Source organism: Typopeltis vanoorti, chromosome 4 (assembly GCF_054136105.1).
Source record: "Typopeltis vanoorti isolate ZY-2024b chromosome 4, IOZ_Tvanoo_1.0, whole genome shotgun sequence".
NCBI lineage: Eukaryota > Metazoa > Arthropoda > Arachnida > Uropygi > Thelyphonidae > Typopeltis > Typopeltis vanoorti.
In genome coordinates this window covers 138,577,048-138,603,487 of record NC_143552.1, presented here as the reverse complement: position 1 = coordinate 138,603,487, position 26,440 = coordinate 138,577,048, and the positions used below count along the sequence as shown (strand labels likewise).

At 33.5% G+C, this 26,440-nt stretch overlaps 1 protein-coding gene across 1 annotated transcript in view; it reads right to left on the bottom strand.

Moving 5' to 3' along the window:
• Positions 1-5,524: 5,524 nt before the first annotated feature.
• The window catches only part of LOC150107708 (ubiquitin-associated protein 1), an 84,496-nt gene continuing 63,580 nt past the window's right edge, over positions 5,525-26,440 (bottom strand). The window contains exons 5-7 of the mRNA XM_090391483.1: positions 24,673-24,972; positions 15,200-15,301; positions 5,525-6,032 (exon numbers count right to left, since the gene is read on the bottom strand). Of these exons, the coding sequence (XP_090247609.1) occupies positions 5,907-6,032; positions 15,200-15,301; positions 24,673-24,972 (528 nt within the window). The 3' untranslated portion in view covers positions 5,525-5,906. The remainder of the gene's footprint in view (positions 6,033-15,199; positions 15,302-24,672; positions 24,973-26,440) is intronic.

Genomic DNA, 26,440 nt, shown 5'->3' with positions numbered 1-26,440 from the left:
TTGATGATGCTTTCAAATTATTTCTCCATATTAATTACTCAGTATCCATCCATGATAGCAGTGGATTCAGGTGATGTTATTTTGAAATCCTGTCAGACTCTGTGGAAATGCATGTTTCCATAAGGCAAAACCACTTGAAGAAAGATTGTTATAGGTTCAGCAGTTTCCGAGTTCGATTTTCTGGTACGAGTTTTTTTTTTTTTTTTTTTTTTAATCTCGGTAACTGGTTTTTAACTTCGCAGTTCAAAACCAATCGACTATAGAATTTTCATTATTACAGACAATAATGTGTTATCGTTTAAGGCGAAAAACCAGTTGTCATACTCTCCTCTTTCATGATACGAGCCAGACAACTGCTACCATCTTGTAACTCTAAAAAGGTTAGGGCTAAAAGAGCTCTGCCTACATCCTTTTTGTAATAAAAGGTGTCAGAGGATTATTTTGTTTATTTTAAAATACTACCACTACACTATAAGAGGACCCGGAATTTTAAAACAAAACCCAAGATTCTCTCCTTCCTTCATTGATTGCGAACTCTCATTCATGTGTCGTTAATAATATCAGACACCTTGCCTTTCCTCAAAAGGCAAGTATGTCGCATTTTCAATTTTTTTTACTGCAATACAACGAAGCGATTGAATGTACAGGATGAGTGTGTTCTTAAATGAGAAGAAATTGGGAAGTTGGTAAGAAAACAGCTAGATTCTTCGTAGAGAAACCTATAGTTCAAGTAACATTTTAGTTATAATATATATGTTTTGTACATGTTTTAATCTCAAATTGTGATTTACAATCCATGCAGTGTTTACAATCATTCGAACATGCTGTGACAAGGCGATGCGGTAACTAATTATTTACTTCGAACCGACATTCAAATTAACAATTGACTTTTTTTTTTCTTATCTTGCTTTATACATTACTAAATGATGTCAACAACGTGTTCAGGAAAAGGACATATTTTTGAAACTACTGAAGTACTTTAAAGACCTAATTACCAGAAAGAAAATCTCAAAGCATTTTTCATACAACTCCAAGATCTGATCAGCATGCAAAAATGAAACATTCTGATTTGATAAGCATTTTTTGGCATTTAGTACTCAAGCATATAAAGCATTAAGTGAAGTTAATTGTAATTAAAGCCGCGATTGGAGTAATATTTTTTTATTAGTCAAAATGCGGAGATGAGGCTGTTTCACCAATGGAACTGTGAATATCCATAATTTCCAGGGTATCAGCTATGCAAAAGCCTGCATGTAATTCAATAAATTCCTTTGTATTCACTTAAAGTGACTATCTGGTGCAGGTTTACAGCTTCATGTTTGATTGTACCATTGTTTTTTGAGGACATTCCTGTGGCCTGCTCAGTTACTGCCAAGATATGATAAACAATTTTGTTGTGCCATGGCTACAGCAGCAGCTGTATGGATTCTGTCATTTTTATGCAGGATAAGCACCCCCCCCCCCTTCCTCCACACATCAGTTGAACTGTATTGGAGGTTCTTTGAGAACATTTCACAGAAGCCAAAGTGATCAGCTGTTTCCTACTGAATGGCCACCTCATTTATCTGATCTGACTCCCTGTGATTTCTCAGATAGTTTATCAAGATCAACCTAATTTGCCAGTGCTGACAGACAGCATAATGGAGCATGTGCAAGATCAGTCTCAACAAGCTGCATTCTGCCATTGAATACACTGTACAAAGGATATGGTTCACTAGGAAGGGAAACACATTGAACAGTACAGCCGTGAATGCATAATAGAAGTGAATAAAAATGTATGCTTGTCACTTTTCTCCTTCTTACAAAAAATTACATCTACATTTCGTACATCATACAACACCCCTGGTGGCAAATTTTGGAACTTTATCCCCCTCAGATATCGCTTCTGCATGATGCACAATATATTCCTGAACAGTTTCGCAGCATTTCGATGGCATTCCACAAGGTCTTAAACAGGGATACTTAATTTTGATCACCTTGCATATATATGAGTATATATATATATATAAACCTCATCAACTAACTTGCCTTTAATTGAAAAGCCCTTTGTGTCCTAGACAGAAGTTGAATGCAGGTCATCTTCCCAGTCAAAAGGCATTATTACTAAATGAGTTACAGAAGCTGTATATACTTACATAATTGTAATAAATGAGACAAATTCTGTATGACTATGGATCTGACAACATACAAAAGACTTGTCTCCAGTAGCCAATGGTGTTCTTCATATCTGATATTAAACAGAAGTTTGCCATACATTTCCTTCAAGTGAACATACTCATCTTCACAGATGAATATTTTTATTCTCCATTGCAAAGGAGAACTCCTTTCAGAATTCTTCTGGAATCCTTCTTCTGGAGAACCAATAAAGAATCAAGAAATCAGTCTCCTCTTACTCTAGCTCAGCTACTTATTCAGAAATACTGTTGCATTAAACAAGAAGAAAAGTATGGGAACAACTCACAATACTTCAGGCTAAGAACATATTGTAAAATATGTTCTCACAATGGCATATTCCACCCATCTGCCACTCTCCAAGCAAGCAAAAAAAAAAAAATCTTCACAATATGGAATGTAATATCCCTTAATTTAAATAATTTTACATCACCGAATTGAAGCCTTTGGCTCTTCATTCATATATTTAGTAATTTATTACGACACCTTCTTGGCAATTCTTATAGTAGGGTATGTAAGTTCTGTTCGCTACAAACTTGGTATTATCTAGGTCTAGCTACTCACTGATGAGACCTCAATAAAGGTTGAAACCGGTCTGGGTAGTGACCTTTTCTCATAATGTAGAACAGTAATACAGCTGCTAGAAGCTGGGTTTCACATTATGGGAAAATACCAAGAACAGTGATCGGAGCTTGCTCCATCCTTACCATGAGTTGCCCCGTGTTGCACTACCTGATGGACTATGAGTTTCCCTGGTGTTGCAGAGCAAATCATAGTCCATCTGGTAGTGCAACACTTGGACTCGCCGAACTTTATATAGTTTATTTGGCTGTGAAACAATATGGGATGTAATATCCCTTATTTTAACTAATCTTCACATTTACTAACACTTACACAACCTCCAGAGATGATCCCCTGTTCTCTCTCTCTTATCACATAATGAAAAAATTTTTTCTGCATCAATCTTACAAAAACCCTTTAAGAAACTTATGTTTCTATTTGTGCTGCTTCTTTCCACCAATCTTACATAGGAAGCATAATGTTGTATAAATGCATTATGGAGGGCCACCATCAATAGTGTGTGAAAAAGACTTTCTAAATACCTGGATATGTTTCTTTATGTGAATCCTACCGACCAAAAGTCCTATAGTACATTAAGTACTATGGAAGGGCTACCGTGGTTATTTTCTTTAAATTTCTTATATATATATATATATATATATATATATATAAAATCTAGAACCATGCTCTAGAGACCAAACATGAAACTTTTCTTCAAGTCACTTCAGGCCTCCAGTAAGCAGGGCTGTGGTTTGACACCATGCAATGAAATTCTTCTCCCACCAAGATATTCCCACATCCATGTCCACAGCAGGGTTTGAATCTGCAGAATGGACATGCATATGCTAATCATTCAGCCAACCATACAAGCATAGTTTACTATATGATGCCTTACATCTACTAAACTACTATAGTATAAAGTACTAATTTACATTTACTAAACAATGTAAGGCAGTTCAGTTTTAAGCATCTGCATATTTATTAATGTAGATGGTTAAAAAACTACTTATATTTTACTAGAAAAAAGTCAAACACAAAAATCAATAAATTTATTTTTAAATAAAAAGATAAAACAAGACAAATATAAAAATATATTCACTTGATATATGGTATAAATAGGACTTTATGTAAAAAGGACATGTATTGTTCAAACCATTATTTAAAATACGATACGTGGCAAAGTTTGTTTAAACAAACATTGCCACAAATGTTTTAACCTAGCAGTAGCTGTCAGTAATAGCAGGTTTTCCAAATACACTATCTACCAATAATTGCCCAGACACTTTAGCAATTTACAATTGATACCAGCAGGTGAACTCTAATATCTTCTATGTCCACCTTTGGCTTTGATCACTCCTGCATCCTTTGAGGGAGGCTTTCCACCAATGTGCAACAGATATCATGCGGAATTTGTCTCCATTCCTTCATCAAAGCAGCATTCAGTTCAGCAACAGATCAAGGATGTGCTGTCCTGGACCTCAATTGTCACACCAATTCATTCCAGTGGTGTTCAATGGGGTTGAGGTCAGGATATCTCTGAAGGCCTTGATAGTAACACGGGTCCATTTCATAAAAACTCCACAGTGTAGGCAGCACCTGATTATCTAAAATATCAAAGTACTGAGCTGCCTTCATGGTATCATGGACAACGAACCAGTGGTACCACTCCAAACCAGCTGAATGCACCCTAAACCATTACTCCTCCACCACCAACTTAACTGTGTGTACAGCACACTGTGGTAACTAGTGTTCACCAGGCTGCCTTAGCACCCACACCCTGCCATCAGACTGGAAATAGGTGAACCTTGATTCATCGCTCCAGAGTACAATTTTCCACTGGTCAATTGTCCAGTTTGCATGCACTTTGCACCAGGCCAGACAAGATACCTTGTTCGTTGTTGTGATGTTCAGCTTGTGTGCTGCTAATAATGGAAATCCAGTAAATGGAGTTCTATTTGTACAGTATTAATGCTCATCACAGTGTTACTGGTGCTTTGGAACTCATCACAGATGGTCTGTGCCGATTGCAGCCAGTTTTAACACCCTCCTCTCCCTGTTAGTCATTTTCAGCAGCGGCCCTGGTCCTGCAATATGATGCCAGAACATCTCCATTTGTTGATCACATTACCATACCACCTGTATTCAACTGCTATGATGAAATACTGCTTCCTATCTGTACACTGGTTTTTATGTTATTAACAAACCTGGAACGTTCCATAACTTCAAATAACAGGTGTGTCCAGACAATTATTGGTGGATAGTGTATATATTAAATCAATTGGCTATTACACAATAAAGTAAATTCAATTTTTTAATAAACCTAAATACATTAAAGCTGTGTTTATTCTAGCACTGAATTCAGAATACTAATTATGCTATTTCAGCTACAGTGCATATTATGTTAACATCATAAGATAACAAAAACAATTTCTAATTCCTGAATTAAAAAATTCTCAGCAGCAATGAAAATGCAGAGCACAATTCCAATACAGTATCATTTACTATATGGTAAATGATACGTAAGGAAATAAGGTGGTACCATTGTCGCTGAATTAAAAGGATAAAGGTAAGGATGACTGTATTATATAAACAGTCAACAAATTTTGACTAATAAAGCATTGCAAATTTTTTCAACATTTTTTACTAATAATTTTTTTACAAAATACATTTAGAAATTTGTATCACAATGTACAAATCAGCTTTTCCAAAAATACTTATTATATAAAGATAAAATTATAGTCGAATCCAAAATTCTACATCATTACTAATTATAACAAAGAATGCTACAGAATCAGATATTTTAAAGATTTATTATATTAAATAACCAAAGTTTACAAAGTCACCGTATGTAAAATACAGCAAAGCACAAGCTGCGCTCCCACCATATGTTTACATGATCCATTTTTTTTTATGAACATTTTATATAACAAGCAATTTATACTTTACACAATTTTTTGTGATTTATAACACAGAGCATCATCTGTACAGCTTAGGAGCATACATCTAAATCACACCATTTTGCATCCTAAGCAATTTACTGGCATGGTGAATAAAAGCTATAGGCAAGTATCTTTGATCACAGCCTGTCTATGGAATGCAATTTAACCATAGACAATTCTTCTATCAGTAAACAGATATATATATATTTATTTATTTAATAACAGTGTCATATATCATGCAAGTAAAGCATCTAATGCTTTGTCTCTATCATTTTTATGTTGCACTAGCGCTTTCTTGACTGCATTTTTTTCAAATCCCAAATCTTGAAACTGATTAAGAAGATCTAAATATTTCTTTGCCTAAAAAAAAAAAGAGTAAAACTATTATTTTTTAATTTATACTTTAATGCATTAAATTACACTGAACTACATGTTGGAGCCTCAGATTATAGGTATCAGTGAGACCTGACACTCAGAGACAGGTACACTAACTCATTAAGTGTAAAGAGTGCAATATTTTTAACAAGGACAGAAACAGAATTAGAGAGTGTGGATGTGTGTGTGTGTGTGGAGGGGAGGTGCTGCTGCTGCTAGTGATATCAGATAATTTAAGTCCAGTTAGAGTAGAAAGCAATGACTGCAATAGTAAAAACAATTTTCCATTTATTTTCAACAAGATCAAATACATGTTGGGGATTGTTAGAAACTAATCAATCATTTGCTGATGATGAAATGCATCGTCAAATCAACCTGATGGGTTGATTTGACGATTTGGGTACTCATCATGAGTGACTTGCTCACATAATTATCTGAACATTGATTGGGTAGTAGTGAAATCTAATGAGAAGAATGAAGTCAGATTTATACTGAGCTGTTGTGAAACAACTTCCTTCAACAATGAGCCAACACACTGAATGTGGAGTTCCAGGCATCGACTTGAACATAAATCTGCACAAAAGCATTCAGAATGGAGGCTATCAACATCAGTTTCCACAGTAGGACCCCCAATATGCAACACCCCACATTACTCAAACCAACATGCAGCATCATCTTCAGTAGTGAAAAGATTGTGTACAATGGAATGTGGAGCAGCAAAATCATGCTACACCCTCTATCAAGTAAACAGATGGGTGTGAGTGTGGCAGATGCCTGGTGAACATCTCTTACCAGAGTGTGCAACCCCAACTATGAAATTCAGAGGTGGCAGTGTGATGGATATGGTCCTATTTTTCCTGGTTTGGTCTCAGACCTTTGTTAGTAGTGCCATGAACACTGAACTCCAAGAAGTATCAGTACATTCTGAACAATGCAATGCTTTGTTCCTACTTTGTGTCATTTCTATGGAACTGTCCATTGTCTCTTTCAGTAAGACAATGTATGTGTCATAAGGCTGCTCTGCTGTAACTGTGTGATTTGTGGACATGAATTTCACTACACTTGACTGCCTCCAGAGAACCCTGATCTCAACTCCACTGGGATGAAATGGAGCATTGGGTATGGTCCCATTCATAACAATCCAGGACCTCATTACACTGAACTCCAATTTTTAAAATTTTTCTTTGGACCATTCTTCCTACAGGAAGAATGGTCCAAAATTCCTATTGATCGCTATCGTATGCTTGTGGAAAGTATGCCCTGTAGGATTGCTGTAGTCAATGCAGCGAAAGGAGGTCCTACATCTTAATTCAGGTGGGTGCCATGGCTGTTTGTTCCTCACAGCATAGTATCCATTGATTTCTTTCCAAACAGTGTATTTTATTTTTCAAAAGCTAAGTCTGAGTATGAAAAGAAACTGGCTTTGTAAGTCAAACAGAACCCAAAAGAATTTTATCAGTATGCTGCAAGTAAAAAATAATGAATGTGAAAGAATAATTATTTAATCTTGATGGCATAAGTAGAAAAGATTGTTCACCTAATGAATGCCCATTTCTCTAAGAGCTATCACAACCTAGGTTATGCAACAAACCTAAGGTTTGAAATAGCTCAATGCTACTTGAAACACCAAATGAAGAAATTCAGGTGTATGAGGAGATACTAGATCTGGTGCAGAACTGAATAAGAATCAAACAGCAGGGGCTGATGGGATATTAAAAGGTCATTCAGCTGAACTGGCTGTAGTTTCAGCACAAGTTAACAGAAATGGAAAGAACATATAATTGCAGAAGGTGGTACAAAGACTCACGTGCTAACACTTGACCTATCAAGTAGTAGTGCTGAAGATTTTGGAGAAGTTGGTAAGAGTATGCATACAGAAATAGGTTGACAGAAAATCTATTCTTTGCAATGAACAGCAGGAGTTTACTAAGGGGAGATCATGTTTCAATATCATGCTGACATTTTATAATAATAATACCATAGCTGAGTTAGACAACAGGAATGGATATACCACAATACTTTTGGACTTTGCTAATTCTTTTCACAGGATATATCATTAGATGACTGTTGCACAAGTGGAAGAACATGAGATTGGATTATAAACTATTAGAATGGATAAGAGGAAGGCTAATTGACTGATATCAAAAAAGCAGTACATGGGGGGGGGGGGGGTTTGCAGGATTTAAAGTGACCAGTGGTGTATCATACTACACAGATCAGTCCTTGGTCCACTGTTATTCAATCTTTGCATTAACGATACTGGGAAGGACTAGCCTAATAACAGCCATTTGCTGATCATGCAAAGATAGGCAGGGGAATCAGGAATGTAACTTACATAATGATTTGAACAAATTGGAATTGTGGGCATGTGAAAACAGATGTCAGTTCAATGTTAATATATGTAATGTATGCACTTTGGTTTCATGAGACATCCAATGGCATATTATACTGGTGGGTAGTGGCAGTTCATCCATAAGGACTGCAGGGCTGCAGCACCTCCAGTATAAAATTAAAGTTCCTGTTTTATTATTGTCGTTCTTAAATTTTTATATTAATCTAAAAAAAACCATTATTTTCTTGTTTGTAATACAATACCATTTGATAGTATTTTATATAATTCATTTTGTAGCAATAGTTGTATTTTACAATAATCACACGTCATCCAGTATGGATGACGTGTGATTTATGTCATCCAATGCTACCAGCCCAAAACCTGTGTCATCCACAGTTTTGGGCTGCTAGCATTGCAGCCCAAGGTACGTTGCTACTACACGATCACAAACAACACAAATTAACGCGTTGTCGTAGGAAAATATTGTGCAGTTTTTCTTTTTTCTATTTAATTCTAGCATTTAATTTATATTTTTGTAGAAATGAACGAAGAGAAGAATTCTGTTAAATATTGTTAAATTCTGTTATATTTTATGATAATTTTTTTCAATCCATGCTGATTTTTTTTTTTTTATTGCTACAATCCCACCAATACAAATTCTTACAAGCCACCACTGCTGGTGGGATTATATCCGAAGAAACTGATCAGAATAAAGATTATGAGTTTTAGTAGATAAGAAGTTAAAGTTCAAGAGCCATATAGGAAAAACTGCAAATGCAAATCAGATGATAATTGCAATGATAAAATGAACACAAACATGCAAAATAAATAAGGAAATCATTTTGCCTTGTCGCAAGGTCTAGATATGACTTCACCTAGCTACTGCGTGTAGATCTTGTCTCCAGATTTCTGAGTTGATGCAGATACAGTAGAGAGGATACAAAAGAGTGTACAAAGAAAATTATACTGAGAGAATGTAGATTAGGAAGACAGATTGAGAATTTGTAGACTGCAGATACTAGCAAACTGTAGAAAGAGGAGTGATATGATAGAGACCTACAAACTTCTGAAAGGGTCATATAGGATACTAGTAGACTGAATTTTCCATTTTGGAGCAGGCATGACTGTATCCATAGAAGTTGAAAATGAAGAAGTTGAGAAAAAGGTGAGAGCTAGATTTTTGTCAAACGTCTTTAAGTGAGACGTTTGACACGGTTCCATGAAAATTCATTAAAACTGTTAATTGAAAGACAGTTTACTGAATGGCAATTCATCAAAAATGCATTTCATCCAATAAACAATTAAATGAACAAAAATTAAGCACTCATATTCAGCATATTCATCGCAAAAGCAATTAATCAAAAAACAATTTGCTGACAATTTTTCAATGATTCATAATTCGTCTAAAGTAATTTGGTTCAAAATATCGTTTCAAAGTATTTGGTAGCAATACCTAACATTATAATATGCGTAGGTGACCATTGAGATTTGTGATAATTATTTTGTTGTATTTTAAAACATTATTCTCTACATGTATGCTACTTTGTGTAGATGGTGATTCATCTTTAGGTAAAAAATTTCGTTCCAGCTAATTTTTTCACAATTATGATCAGATCAAAATCAAAACTGATAATTTTTAATGTATATCTTAACTACAAAATTTCTTTAAATTTCATCCAGTCAAAGTGGAATTATTAATATCATTTCAACACTTTCCCAAAATTTTCCAATGAAAGTGAGACAGTTGTAACTACAACCAAACTGTGCAAATAACTTCAAGTATTTCCTAAATCCCAAAGATTATTGAATTCCATTAAGTCAAAGTGTCACTGTAATATATAATTTTGACACATTGTCACTTTGTGATACTGAATATAGTTGAACTATATTGAGTATCACAAAATTATTAAGCACTCATATTCAGCATATCATATTCTGTTATCTTTCACAATAAATTCATCCCATAATAAGTGATATATGGACATCATTATTTAATTATGTCTTTAATTAAGAGCTTAATGATTCCATACGAAAGCATCCAGGCTAATATATTGTTGCCAGTAAACCACCTGGACTGATAATTATTAATGTACTTACACTGCAAATTGCAAAACACTGACATTCTGATGTGAAGGATAAAAAGAAAATTGATAAACATGCCCTGATGATAATCACTCCTACATTTCCAGAACAAGATGTTTGAGTACCATGCAAGTGTTTGGGAACACTTGCAAGGTACTCAAACAAAAGTAGTCCTGTTATTTTTCACAATAAATTCTTTTCCATATGAGTTTCCTATGGTTAAATACAGCCAGAGTTAAATTTTGTATTTTATATGTGCATATCGTCACTTTTATGGTTTATAGCAGTGTTTCTCAACCTGTGTTACAGCAGTGTTTCTTTCATGCATGCATGCCCCTTTTTTTTAATATTAGTTTTTGTGGCGACTTCCTACCTTCCTCCTTCCAATTCTTGTGTTGAGACACTGACAAAATCCATAAAAATTAGGGGAAAAAAACAAAAAAAAACTAGGAATTAATTAAAATGTTTAAATATTCATACAAATTTAAATACATTATTGAATCTTTTGAAAATTGTATAGATCTGGCATACTGCACAGACTGACGACTAAACTGAATGGGCCTTTCAGAAATATTCACGATTTCATCACTGAAAGTCTCGAATGTTCTGGAAATGTTCCTGCGAGTATAAATAAGGTTTGAGATGGCAAGACGGCAGTAACACTGTAACAGTGACTAACAGTGAGAAGTCGATGGTCAGTATTATTTCACTCCTATTCATAACAAGTGTCACACAGTAAAAACAATCTTTTCTAGTGTAGAAAAATGGATAAATTTTTAATTGGATGCAAGCAGGCATCTGACGACTGTGGAGCATCATCGTGGACAAATTCAGGTTCACAGAATATCACTTCAAAAGTAAAATCAAGAAAGTATGCAGCAAAATATTTAGATTCCGGTTTTACAAAGACCGAAGTAAATGAAGAAGACCACTGTGTATTATTTGTTTGAAAATTTTGGTGGCTGATAGCATGAAACCGAATAAACTTAAGACATTTGAAAACACTTCATAAGGAGTATGTTAACAAACCTCAAGAGGTCTTTGCTGCCAAACTGAAATGTTTTAAAAAGCAAAAATCTAGCATTAAAAAAAGGTTTGTCTGTAAATGAAAAAGCTTTACTAGCTTCTTACAAAGCTGCATATAAAATATGCTAGGTCCAAAATTCCCCACACTGTCGGAGAAGACCTAATTCTGTCAGCTGCGATTGATATTGTAGAAACTATGCCTGCATTGTAGTTGTACTTAACAACTACAATGCAGTCTATCAAATGATACTGTTGCTCGGCAAATTGGTGATATATGTGAAGATACGCAGCAACAACTTTTGTCGAAGCTTTGTGACCAATTATTCTCAGTTCAGGCAACAGATATCAACAAGGATTGTCATTTAACTGCTTGTGTTTGATTTTGTGATGGATTATCAGCAGAGTTGGAGAGTTGTTGTTTTGTAAACCAATAGAAAGAAGAGTCACAGCACCTAAATTGTTCAAAATATTGGACGATTTTATATGCAAGGCAAACGTACAGTGGAAAAATTGTGTTGGAATTTGCACCGCTGGTGCTCGAGTTATGTCTGGAAGCTTTAAAAGTTTACAAGACCCTGTGAGGGAAAAATCCCCACAATGTATTTGGACACACTGCATGATTCATAGAGAGGCTCTTGCTGCAAAGGAAATGAATCCTGGTCTAAGCATTGTGTAAATAATAGTTATAACCGTGGTGAATTATATAAAAATGAGACCTTTAAAATCAAGACTGGTTTCTGAACTTTGCAGAAACATGACTAGAGTGGAACATTCAGTGTTACTATTTTACTGCGAGACAAGATGGTTATTCCCAGGAAAAATGTTTACAATGAGTTTACGAATTAAGAGATGAAATAGCAATCTTCTTGGAAGAGGAAAATCATAAAGAAGCAGAGAAGTTTAGAGACCACTATTTTGTGATGAAATTGAGCTACTTGGTGGACATATTCGAGAAACTAAATATATTAAACCTGCAACTCCAAGGAAAAAATACACATATCTTAGAAATGAGTGATAAAGTTAATGTTTTTGTAAAAAACTAGAGTTATGGAACAAAAAAGATTTAACAATGTTGACTATTTTATAACTGACGACAACATAATGGCAATGTACAAGTAGGTTAGAAGCTCATTTCAAATTACCTCTGAAGGTTTCTCAATTAAAGAAGAGGAACAATTTATAGAGTTCATGTCAAGCGGCAAAATCATTTGCAAAATCGCTGTTTGAATTTTGGGCCAGTGTTGATGATGAATTTTCTGTACTAAATTCAAGAGCTTTTCAAGAATTTGCCATTTCCAACATCTTATCTTTGTGAAATCAGGTTTTCTGCAGTGGCTACCCCTTAAAAACAAAATATAGAAAGAGAACTATCACCATCATTGTGTCAATAAATAGTTTCATTAAATGCTTTTGTTTCAATAAAGTAGATTTCAGATTTTCCTTTGATTTCCACTTTCTTTGCACCCCCCCAAGTATTTTGCATCCCCTTTAGGGGACGTGCCTCACAGGTTGAGAATCACTGGTTAATAGTAATTTAGGAATAACTCACTGTTCTTTCATCCTTTTTTTTTCTTATGTCACCCTTATATAACTTATTTGTTTTTGAACTGAAGTAATGAAATGAATCTGCAAACTAAATTTACTGTGTCCCATGAAATTATTCTGCAGATTATCAGGTTAATTCTTCCTTACTTTTAATTACTGATAAACAAATAAAAAATCTAATCATCTGCAAATACCATATTCACTGGTACTTTCATTAGAAAAACAATCTTGTCTCTCTCTCAAAAAAACTTAGGATTTTTCATGGATCTAAACACGAACAACATTCTGCTTTTTATCATATAATTTCCTACTTCATTGTTAAGCCCTTCACGTGTTTGAAGAGCTAGTAACAGATTAACTATAGTAGAGCAACTTTTGTGTCAAGACGACTTCATGTATACTCTTTTACTAGAAATTTCTTTTATTATCCTTCAATATTTTAACTTTTTGTTGTACAATTTATTTTGTGTTTGTTCCCAAGGATAAAAACAAATTTCACATGTGAAATATTAAAATCATTTTTATGTAAATGTTTTTTTATATAATTCTACCTAAACACACTTAAGATTACATAATTTTGTAATTTATAATAATCACAACTTAATAATCAAAAAATTTATCTGACACAATGATCTTCAAAAGAAAGAACAATTTGAAGAGGAAAAAAAAAGTGTACATGTTACCTCGACATTTAACTTTTTTTTAACTATTAACTATACAGAATGCAGATATTTCAGATTCCAACTTATTTTCAAAACTGTTCATAAGAGAGTTAAAAAATGTAAGTCCCTTGGGGAGCTACTTACAGTTTAGTGTAAAACAGTAGTAAAAAATAGCACATATCAAAACTGTCAGTAAATGTATTTCTTTTCAAATGTGTAATAATTTCTTTTTACACATTTGAAAAGAAATAAACATAGCTTATTTCAGAAATGGCAACCAGCCATTTCTGAAATAAGTTTTTTTAGGGGAGGGGAATCTCAAAACTAAATTTTTATTTTTGTGGCATATATGATTTTTATATAGTGAAAATATAACATGAAATGTATTTGTAAAACTAGAAAAATTTCAGCAAACAGTTGAACAACACATGGAAAATAAGGTAGTGGCTGAAATAGTAAAATTGAAATAGTCATTTTAGAAGCATCCGCTTCAACACACAACATTATTTTATTCGTTTTCACCAAACAGAAATATTAAGTAATAAATTTCGAATTAACAGTGTGCAAAAACTTTCGAACAAGTAGAAAATAAGACAAAGAATAGTTATCATTCAGTTTCTGGAGTAAGAAAGGGGAGGACTAATTTTGAGAATCTTTAAAATGAGCATAAATTTTGAACCAGCCAGATAGGATATGTTTCATATATTTTCATTAGCGTCTAGGAAATAATTTTCAACAGCGGCAATGTGGTTTTAATAGGTAATAATTCCATGATTTAATCAATAGTCCCAACTCATTTTTAATGGTAAGCACTTTTCAATTCAGTGTACCATGGACTACAATTTAGCATTAAAAAAAAAAAAAAAAGCTGAAGGAGAGAAAATGTTATGTATACTTTTCAAAATGGAAAGATTTTATTTCCTTAAAATATATTTATAAAGAACATATACAGATGCCTAAAGTAAGTGACTGAAAAAGTTCCATGTTTAGTCTCGAGCAAATATTTATTATTTTTTACATAATATTTTCCATATTATGTAAAATACACAGTACACACATACATAGAGATTGAAAAAGACATTTCTAAAAAAAAACATGACATACACATGTCCACATAAAATATACAAGGGGAAAAAAATATAGGTAAGTTTCAAAAGCAACAGTTAATCTAATAAAAACTGAAGTTATTTTTTGCTAAACATATTACATCTTATAATTTCTTATTTGATGTAATCATTCGATGATTTGTAGTTTTGATGAAATGTGATATTTTGACGAATTGCCAATAAGACAAATTGTTTTTGCAAGGAACTGCCTTTCAATGAATTTCCTTTTTGATTAATTGTTTGATGAAATGTATTAACGAAGAGTGAGGAAAGGTGAACCACGAATGAATGGTGATTATCTACTGTCTATGTTTTAACAAGTTTCATGGAAGCAGAGTTTCAAATTCAAAAATTAATATAAACAGATAATGCTAATGCTAGCAGATTAATTTGACTTACATCTTCAACACTATAGTCATGAAGATGAAGAGCTACTTCAGCTTCTGAACTATCATAACCACCTTCTGTAAAAGTCTGGACTTGACAGAGATGTTCTATAATCTAAAAATTATGAATAAATAAATAAATATTAATGTTGCAAGAAAAAAAATTATAAACAGAAATATTTACAATTTCAACTATTTTATATAAAATAACACCAAAGCAATTATTAATCCATAGCTATTCAACATGATTTTTCTTGACAGCAATTTCATTTTTTTTTTTTTTACAGGATATTGTTTCACAATATTTCTTCAACTAAGCACAGATATCAGAGTAAATACTGTAAGATCAATAACAGAATATAGGTTAACAGGAAAGCAAGAAAAATTGACACCAAGTACTTGGATAGTTACATACAGTCTGATCAGTTTAGGTTTGGACAATTTCCTAGCGTTTCATGCTAAGAAAAGACAATCAGATTTGAAATTTCTGGAGTGAAGTTTCTTCTGGTTCCAAAGAACTCTGTGCCTAGTGTAATTAGCATGAGAAGCAAGGTCTGACTTGTCGGAGTTCAAAAATGTAATGCAGTCTTGATGTTCTTAAATTCTAATGAAGTCAGAATGGCCAGTCTGTCCAAAATATCCAAAAATGACACAAGCAGAGTACTTGATAGACACCAAGTAAGGAAAGAGGTGGTAATGTATCCTTTGTTACATTAGCACTTCTGTGATAATTAAATTTTATATCATTTTTGTTATATGTGCAAGTCATGAAACTTACTTTAATATGTCTAGTGCACATGTTCCATTAACGCTATTGATTGGATGTAAGTGCTCTTGACTTCTCTTGTGATAAGGATGAAATACTGAAGATTGTAATTTTAAAATCTGAATTTATTTGCAGTTTGTCATTTATATATCCATCCCATCTTATATTAGGCTCAATGGCCAGTTACACTCAAGTAATTTAGTTCTTTTAAATCTCACTGTGATAATAATTAATTCTGTTGCATAGTCTGCATGTCTGGCAGTGTGTGTGTTCTCTTGTCAGCTTGTCTGTTTCAAAAGGAAAAAACCCGAAGTTCACTTTGCCACTTAACGAGATGCTAACTTACCTTCAACTAAGAAATCCTTACTGTTCCTAGCATACTAGACCAAGTGACATGAAGATTTTTTCCAACCAAAGGATATTATCACTACACTATCTATAAGTGCTTACATGAATGGTAAAAGCCAAAAAATCATGTTCACAAAATGCCAAGTAATTATTAAGTATCTTTCAAACAAAAATTGAGGACACATTAGTAATAATATAACATAAAAGGTGTTAATGAAATTAATATTTCGTATTAATTTATATTACAAAATTAATATTTCGTAATATTTAAATACTTCCAGCTTCTTCTCAGATTCTAAATACAGTAGAATATTGTGATCGTGGATAATATTTTCAATCGGCTATTGTTATCAAAATCAGTTGGTCCCAAAACACACCATTTAAAATGAATTAAAAAAAAAAAAAATCCGTCTATTATAATCAAAGTTCCGGTTATTGTTATCAAAATCCTCAAATGTTTAGCCTTTTGCATTTCAGAATTCTAAGAAATAAGGGGGTTAAATCAGGAGATAATTTGACAAAGAACATTTGTCAAAATGACTTTTTTTTTGCTAATCTTCCTTTAATCTTATTCCTCCATAAATCTGATATATTCCAGGCAAAAGCAGGGGGGGGGTATAAATACAGTCTAATTGTGAATTTTTGAATTTATTTATTGTGCTCTCTTTCAGTAAGTGAATTTGAAGTTAAGTGCTCATTAAAACAGCCCTTAGCATTATGGCAGAAGCAAGTAAAAAATGTAAAGATTTATCTTTTCAAGAAAAGCAAAGAATTTTGGAGTGCTATGATAAGTTGCCCAAAATGAGCCAGAATAGTGCAGCTGTACATTTGAAAATTTCACAACCACTCTTGTGTAATATCTTAAACAGATCAAACATTGAAACTTCAGCTCTTACTAATGAGAACATGGATCGGAAGAGAGCCCGATCTGGTAAGGATACTCAAGTTGAATCAGCATTAAAAATTTGGTTTAGTAATGTTTGTGAAAAGAATGTTTTTTAAAGGTGTCAAAAGTTTACCTGTTGACTACTGTTCTAGTGCAAATGCTTGGATGACTAATGACATTTTCAACCATTGGTTAGTTAAGTGGGATCTTAAATTAAAACCAAAAATTGTCTTCTTAGTAGACAACTGCACTTTACACAGAAATAATTTATCGTTAAAGAACATCAAAGTAATTTTCTTGCCTTTGAACACTACATCATTAATTCAACCATGTGACCAAGGCATCATATGAGATTTTAAAGCTTATTATCACAGGGAAGTTCATGCAAGAATTATAGCTGAACTTGATTATATAAAAGACCAGTTTGATGCAAGTGCAATTGCAAAAAAAGATTTCCCTTCCTGATGCACTTCATTTGATAGCAATGTCATGAAAGCAAGTTTCAGAGACATTGAAAACTGCTTTCAAAAAGGTGGATTTTTTAAGACAAACCCTGAAACTTCTTCTTCTGAAGAATTTGAATATCTTACAAATGAAATTTTTGATAAAACCCCAGAGAGTATATCAAAAGAAGTAATTGAAAATTGGTTGGATATTTATAACAATGTTGAGGTGGTGGCTGCAATGACAGTGTTGGAAATATGTCAAGCTGCTTCCGATGAGAACTTTAAACTAACAGAAGAAAGTGAACCTAATACAACAACTTTTAGAAGCTCCTCCAACCAATGCCCAGATGCAAGAAGCTCTAAGAATACTTCGTTGTGGTGTGCAACATAGAGCGACAAACTTCGAAAGGCATTATGAGTATGAGCAATTTATTCATAAACTACTATATTCAAAGACACAACAGACAACACTAGATAAGTTTTTAAAATAAATTAAATTTGTTCATAACAATAAATTGAAATAAATGATGCAATTTTTTATATCCTTTGCTTAATGTTATCAGTCAGTTATTGTTATCGAAAAGCGACTGTCCCAAAGTGATCACAATAAGCAGCATCTACTGCATTTCGTCTTATGTATCATAAGACATCAGTACAATTATCAAACAATACGAATTGAATTAAAAAACAATAGCGTGCATGCCTTAAATTCGAATCCCTCCACATATACAATACAATTCAAGCATGCATGCATGCTACCATTTTTTAAAATTCAATTCCAATTGTTCAATAATTGTACTGATGATGTCTGATGTCTTATGATATATAAAAAATATTTACATAATAAAATTTATTTTACTGTGGCATATGTGTTATTCTATAGTTATGGATACCTCACAGGTTTCACTCTACAAGAAAACACGAGTAGTAACTTTTGAAGTCTTTAAGCAACTTGGTTCAAAACTCACCATTGGCATGAATGTTTGTGAATTTTTTGGGTGGCATCATAGATGAATTTCATCTACCACCTGGTGCAAAACCACCACTGTGCTTACTAGAGTCCAGAAGTGACTTAAAAAGTTTAATGTTTGGCTTTTAAAGCAACATTTTTCAGATTATCTAACTATTCCTCCTAACCTATTCCTATAATCTAATCTAACCTATTCCCTCCCCACCACCACCACACAACACACACACAAATTGAAAATATGAACAAAATTTTAAATTGCCTCTATAGCTTGGCAATAGGCTTTCCACTGGAATTGGAGTTTTTCACTTCAAAAATTTGGTATACTCACATTTAGATGTAGAATTTGATACATTGTGATCTAAGCTTTGTGTTAATATAAGAACTCAAATAAATCGTTGCAACTTACTATGAAATCCACAGTTCAGGTTAAACACAATTCCAATGTTTTGTTATGCTATCAAACAAAGTTTTTGTTACATAGGTATTTTTACATGATTTGTATGTAATTTATCGCTTGCAGTTTCTAAATTATGCAGGAATTTAGATTTCCACAAAAAAGTAATTTTTTACTTCCTCATGAGTGACTCACTGCAAGGATTAATGATTCATCTTTTGTTCCTTTGTTTTGTAAGTTTATTATATCTCTGAATGCAAACATGCATTCAGAGATATAATAATGATGACCTTAATTTGTCAGTTTATCTTGATTCAATTCAGTGAACCAAAAGTGTGTTATTCACATGTAAGTTGCATGACAAATTTTAACAAATATAGGGATGCCTCCGATGTGAAAACAGCAAAGTGAATTAACCTTACAAGGAGAAAGAAACAGAATCCTCTTTCAATTTAGTTGTTCTGGTGTGTGATAGACAAATTTCAGGTAACATCTGAATTCAGTGTTAAAAATATTAAAAGATCTGCTCACATGATAACAAGTATGCTGCATGGGCATATATCATATGCTCATGCTCAATTAGCAAAATTATTAGTAAAAATTAGTAAAAAAACAAGGAGTTTGAAGCCTGTCTAGGATGCAAAGAACATATGAGCATTCCAACTGAAAATGAGTTAGTTGTTCTCACACAGAGGTAACAGGGTACCTTCCAGAGACTCAGGGTTTTACATCATGCAAAACAACAGAAGAACAAACATAATTGATTTACAGCCATAGCAAGTAATGCAGATAGGATTTTAACTGCCTTGTATTAAGCAATATCAGCTTTCTAAGAAGACAACTGGCAACTGAGCAGACTTTGCTTTAAAAAAAAAAAAAAAAGATGGAAATTCCTAGTTCTGTCAAAACTAGGAATTTCCATCTTTCCTTGACAGACCATGGGCCTAATATGAAAGAGAAGATAGGATATGGGAACAGTAAAAAATAATAATAATGATGAAAACTTTATAAATATCAAGATATACTAAGTAACAAGTAATGATACATTATGTATCAATCTGAGGCATTTATTTTAATTTCATTAAATTTGATTTCTCTTGATTTATATCTTGTCAGTTAAAAGTTAATTATGTTAATGTGTTTAAAAAGTATTTGCTACTAATACAGAAGACCCCTGCTTTATGATTTACCTCCACCCTACACACACTTAGAAAAAAACACCAGCAAAAATTTACTTAATATTAAGAGTGTAAATACTGAACCACAGAAGCAAGGTGATCAGGATGCATATTCTCCCACAGTAGGTTGCCAAGTGATGTTGACTACAGAGATAAAGCTTTTTCATTAGTATGAATGAATCAACATAGTTTATTTTTTATCTAATAACTGTTTTACATCACAAAATATTGTTGTGAGTCACTGTACCCAGATCACTTCAAAAAAGTGAGGAGGGAATTAAGTCTATTATCTGTGGCTGAAGAAAACTGTTGTTTGCTTCAGGTGCAATTTTCATTTATTGTCAGTTTAGTTTAAAAATTATTTACAGTATGATACTTATATAGGGGTGCTTAAGGGTCAAAGCTGTATAACTGAGAGGAGACCTCCACATAGCCTTTAAAGGAATGTGGAGAACCGACCAGGGCTTCTGACCTAATGTCCAATCCTCACCTTCTCGTAGTGCACCCTGTTGGATATCTACCTGGATACTGAACGAACGAGGATGGACTGACAATTTGGGATTTAGCCAACCAAATTGTATTCCTATTGGTTAAACCAAAATACAAAATGATGGTACAACATGACAAAATTTCATGCCAGCTGGGGCGTCACCCGGTTAAACAAGGCCCCCGTTGTTTGCGCCAGGGAACCAGGGCGAAGCGAAAAGTCAGCTACTGGAACAAATCTGAAAACACACCCCAACTCAACATCACCAGAGTTAAAGATCGGTACTATCAACATAAGAAGCCTGAATGGAAAAGAAATGGAGCTAATTGAGGAATTAGATAAGTACCAGATCGACATAATAGGGGTGACTGAAACAAAAAAGACAAAAACTGGTGAGATCTTTCTGAGCAATAAATAGAAAATGTTATATTCAGGCAATGACAATCAAGGAAAAGAAGGAGTAGCCATAGTATTCAACACAAAATACGAGACGCATCTTCTTAAATGGCAGGCAGTGTCAAGTACAGTGATTTGGGCAAATATCAGAATGGGGAACTGGACAATGAGACTTATTTGTGCCTATGGTCCCAGAGAAGGTTCTACTAAGGTAGAAGTGCAGGAATTTTTTGCGGCTCTAGAGAAAGCCACTGACACAATGAAAAAGGAAAAGTTAGTCCTTGTTGGGGATCTAAATAGCAAAGTAGGAAGTGATTGTCAGACATACAAAAATATATTGGGAAAATTTGGAGAAAAGAGCAAAGCTAATAATAATGGCAAATACCTGTTGGATTTCTGCTCAGGACATGTACTGATTATTACTAACACCATGTTCCAACATAAAAATGTGCACAAATTCACATGGAGAGAAGAGGCAAGGAATAAGAAAAGTCTCATTGACTATGTTATTGTTGATAGTGATGTTTTCTCCCTGGTGCAGGATACCAGAGCGTACAGAGGATTTGAAATTGGAAGTGATCACTATTTAGTCTTGAGCAGGATAAAATTGAATTTCATATTGAAAAGAATGACATGTAAGAAAGTTTTAAAGCGAATAAAAGTTGAGCAGGTTTCAGATGTGAACTGTAGACTAAAATACACAAAGATTATTGAAAGAAAAATGAAAAGTTTGAGAACAGGAACCAAACCTTGGAGATTCAGTGGCAAGCCTTGAAGAAAACCCTGATTGATTCAGCTAGAGAGGCATGTGATGAAGTTGTCTGCAAGGATAGAAAAATTAGAACTCCAATGTGGACACAGCAAGTTAAAGAGGCAGTGAAGGAAAAGAAGAAAGCATATCAAAAGTTCCTGGTAAATTAGTCAGCGTGTGCGCTTAGAGAATACAGAGACAAATGTAAGAAAGCTAAACAAAAGTCATGGGAGGACTTTGGCAAGAACATAGAAAATAAATATCAAGAAGGTGGCAAAATATTCTGATGGTTGTTGAAGAAGCTTAGGAATGGAGGAAAGAGTGCTGTAAAAGGAGTTAGAGATGATAAAGGTGACTTGAAAACGTGAGAAAAAGATATCCTTGAAGTATGGAGTAATTACTTTGAAAATTTGCTAAATGAAAAAAGAAGTAATGATAGCAATAGTGATAAAAAACACTGACCAGGCATGCAGTCAGGAATCCATATCCATACTTGAAGTAGAAAAAGCCATCAAAGGCTTGAAATGTGAAAAGGCAGCAGGAGTAGATTATATTCGAATAGAAATGCTGAAGTATGGTGGTATAAGAGTCTTACAGTGGCTGCACTGCATAGTTCAGAAAGCCTGGACAGAGGGACGAATTCCCGATGATTGGAGTAGAGCTCTCATAGTACCCATATATAAAAAGGAAAATAAAACTGCATGTGAGAATTACAGAGGTGTATACCTACTGAGTGTTCCTGGTAAGATATATGCAAGAATACTTGAGAAACAACAAGCGGAAGAAAAGCTTGGTGAAGAAGAAGCTGGATTCAGGTCAAACAGAGGCTGTCAGGATCAGGTCTTCACTTTAAGACAAATAGTGGAGAAATTATGGGAATAGAACAAAGATCTGTATTTTAAGTTTTCTCGATTTAGAAAAGGCATATGACAAGGTGCCAAGAGAGAAGCTATTCAATACGCTACAGTTATATGGTGTCAATGGGGCATTATATCAAGTAATACTTAGTCTTTGTTTGAGTTGTAAGTCAGCAGTTAGAACTGAAGTACAGGAAGATGGTTTAATGTTAAATCTGGTGTGAGACAAGGATGTACATTATCCCCTCTGTTATTCATTATCTATATGGATTACATTATGAAGGAAAGTGGTAATAAACATGATATCAAAATTGGAGATGTTAATGTTCAGCTCTTTGTTTTATGCAGACGATGTTATACTTCTAAATAAATCTGCTACAAGTCTGCAAGATTCTCTGACTAAATTTAACTGTTGTGATAGATATGGTATGAAGGTCAGCAATAAAAAGACAAAGACAATGAAAATAGGCAGAATCATTGAAAATGTCAACTGTGTTGTAAATGAAGAACCTGTGGAACAAGTAAAACATTTCAGCTACTTAGGCACGATTTTTAGTGAAGATGGTAAATTAAATATGGAAATAGACAACATAATCAACAAAGCTGGTATGGTAGGAAGTCAACTGAATAAATTCATATGGAATAAGAGAGAAATTAGTCGGAACACTAAATTAGCTGTATACAAGACAGTGTTCAAACCAGTTTTAACTTATGAATCTGAGAGCTGGGTCAGAAGTAAAACACTTGACCAAAGACTCGAGACTGCAGATATGAGAGTCTCGAGAAAGATTAGAGGCATGAACAGATGGCATCAATGGCAATATCATATTAAAAACAAGAATATTAGGAAAGAACATGACATTGTCAGCATCCAGGCATGCGTTAGCAGAGCTAATCTCAGGTGGTATGGTCACTTAAACAGAATGGGCGAGGAAAGATTAGCAAAACAAGTGTTCTCTGCCAGGTTGGCAGGAAAACGATCCAGAGGAAGATCAAGATATAGGTGAATTGATACAGTACAAAGTGCCTTAGACGATAGAAATATAAGATCTGGTAATGTTGGAGGCTTGACAAGTAATAGACTGATTTGGAGGAAAATTGTAGATAGGAAGTTAGTAATGATGTAAATTTTTCATGTAATACTATCATATCCTGTACACCCCCTTGAGGGTACATGGCAGGAATTTGATGATGATGATACTTATGTCTTCAAAATGTCCAGAAAAAGTAAAAGGTAATTCGGGAATACAAAATGCTTAAAGAAATAAAAAGCAATGACATTAGAAGAGAAACACAGAAGTTAAAGCTTTCATGAATCTAGAATGAAAGTGATGAAACTTTTCTCCAAATTTCTGTTGTCTAATTCTACAGTAAGAGCAGCTTAAAGAATAAACTCAAGAAACGTAACGCCAATTTATAACACTGAGGTTATGAGAAATTAGGGTTTGATTTTACAATGGTTTCTGGGAACCAATCAGGATCATAAAAGAAAAAAGTCTATACTGCACAATGAGCTAAGTTTTTAAAATTACTGAATTTACCAAAAGCTACTAATTCTTAAACTTAACTAAAATGTAAATGATAATCATGTGGCAAGTTTCTCATAAAATGGCCAGAGAAATATGTTTTGCAAACCAAAAATAATAGAAACAAGTAATGGTCCATTATCAGACTTTAAATTGTAACCAAACTATTACTCTTTGCAACAATATCATTTTAATATTTACAATATTAGACAAGAATACCTGAATTTTATTTTATTTATTTATATATTTTTATAATACTTCCATCTGCAGGTGGATTCATTTTCTATCTATCAATAAGCAAAGTGACAATTTTTCACCAGATGAAAATCATCTACCATCTAATAGTCTTTCACAAACCACTACACAAGATTTAAACCAGCATTCACAATAAAGTAGATAAAAATGAACTTCATGACTTCAAATACTGTAATCTTTCTCCAAAATAATGAATATACACACAAAGCTTTAAAGTTATACTTACCTTCTTGTCATCTGTACCCAAATGTTTCACTGCACGTGACACTTGACCGCGAGGAAAACCCATATCTGTTATAGAATCAATTAAAGTTCTTTCACTTTGACTCAGTTCACTATATGGATCTGAAAGTGCACTGTCACTTTCATTTTCCTGTTCATTAGGAAATTCATAGGAACTAGAACCACTATGTAACTGAGGTGACAAGGAACTGGGTATTGTCCCTGACCATGTGTGAGAACTAGGAATTTCCATCTTTTTTTTAAAAGAAAACTCTGCTCCATTGCCAAATATACCTGAAAAATTCTATGCACAAAAAATAGAAATGAATACTTAAATTGCTGAAAAGTTATGCAAAAAAAAAGGCATAAAAAATTTAATAGCAAAATACAGTGAACTCTTATTGTAACAAACATTATTATAATCAACATATCCAGTATAACACATTATGAGAAAGTTCTAGCCAAAGCCCCAGAGTATTGATGCTCTTTTAGTGGAAGCAATTATTTTTTTGGTCCCTATGGGTTTACTATAATGAGAAGTGATTGTATACAAAATGAATCAGAGTTGGGAAGGAGGGGGGGGGGAGGTGAACAAGCATAAGAAAATTTCTTCTGTTGAATGTTTACCTGACCTGAACAATGAATAAATAACATCAAAAATTGTTTTGTCCTATTATTGTCGATTAAATTTTTATTGTTTTAATCTGATATGATTAAAAATTTAAGAATTATAAATTATGCACACAATATCTGTTAAAATTATTTTTTTGGTAGATTACTGAAAGCCAGAAATAATAAAATTAAATGAGAAAAGATAACTTTACCAATACACTTAAAATGTTAATATTTCCAAATTCTCACAATATGCAAATTAAATGCAAGTTCATTAGAGTGATATCAAAAAAATTAAGCATCAGAAATGAATTACAGGTACTGCAGTTCTGACTTTAAGAGTTAATTCATTTCTAGCATGTACTCATAAAGCGAGAATTTATTTCTTATAAACATAATGTTGTTGTTATTATTACAAGAGACCTCCAGGGAATAAGGGGCTGATCAACATAAGCAACATACTACATGCACCAGCTATCACACTTATTCTTAAATTCATTCACTGATTGCACTCACAACATCCAATGGCAATTCCTTCCAATCATGTACCACCCTATAAGATAAAAATCTAGCCATCATCCTCTCTTAGTGGCATTCATTCTTAGCTTCCAAGGATGCCCTCTTGTCCATTCCCCACCCACCATAAATTAAAAAAATTCCATCAATTGAAATCCTGTATGACCCTTTCAGAAGTTTGTAAATCTCAATCATATCACCCATCTTTCTCCTGTTTGCTAGCATCTGCAGTCTACAAATTCTCAAACTGTCTTCATAATCAGTATTCCACAATCCAGACATACCGTCTATTCCGGCGTACAAGTTGACCTAACGTATAAGTCGATATTGGAATTTTTTTGAGTTTTTATAGTATACTCGTCATATAAGTCGACTCGAAAAATTTCTTTAAAAATAAAAATTATGACAGTTTTTATACAGGCATCAACCACTAGGATCATAACTGCCTTTTTAGTCCTTCCATTCTTTTAGCAAAAGATATAAAATACCTAGTTGACAAAAGACATTTTATTTCATATTGACCATTTGACCAATAGTGAACTAAAGTGCGATGGCTCCTTTTAAAAGAATGAAATATGACACGAATTTTAAGTGCAAAGTGATTAAATTTGCAAAAGAAAATTCCAAATGTGTTGCTGCACGTC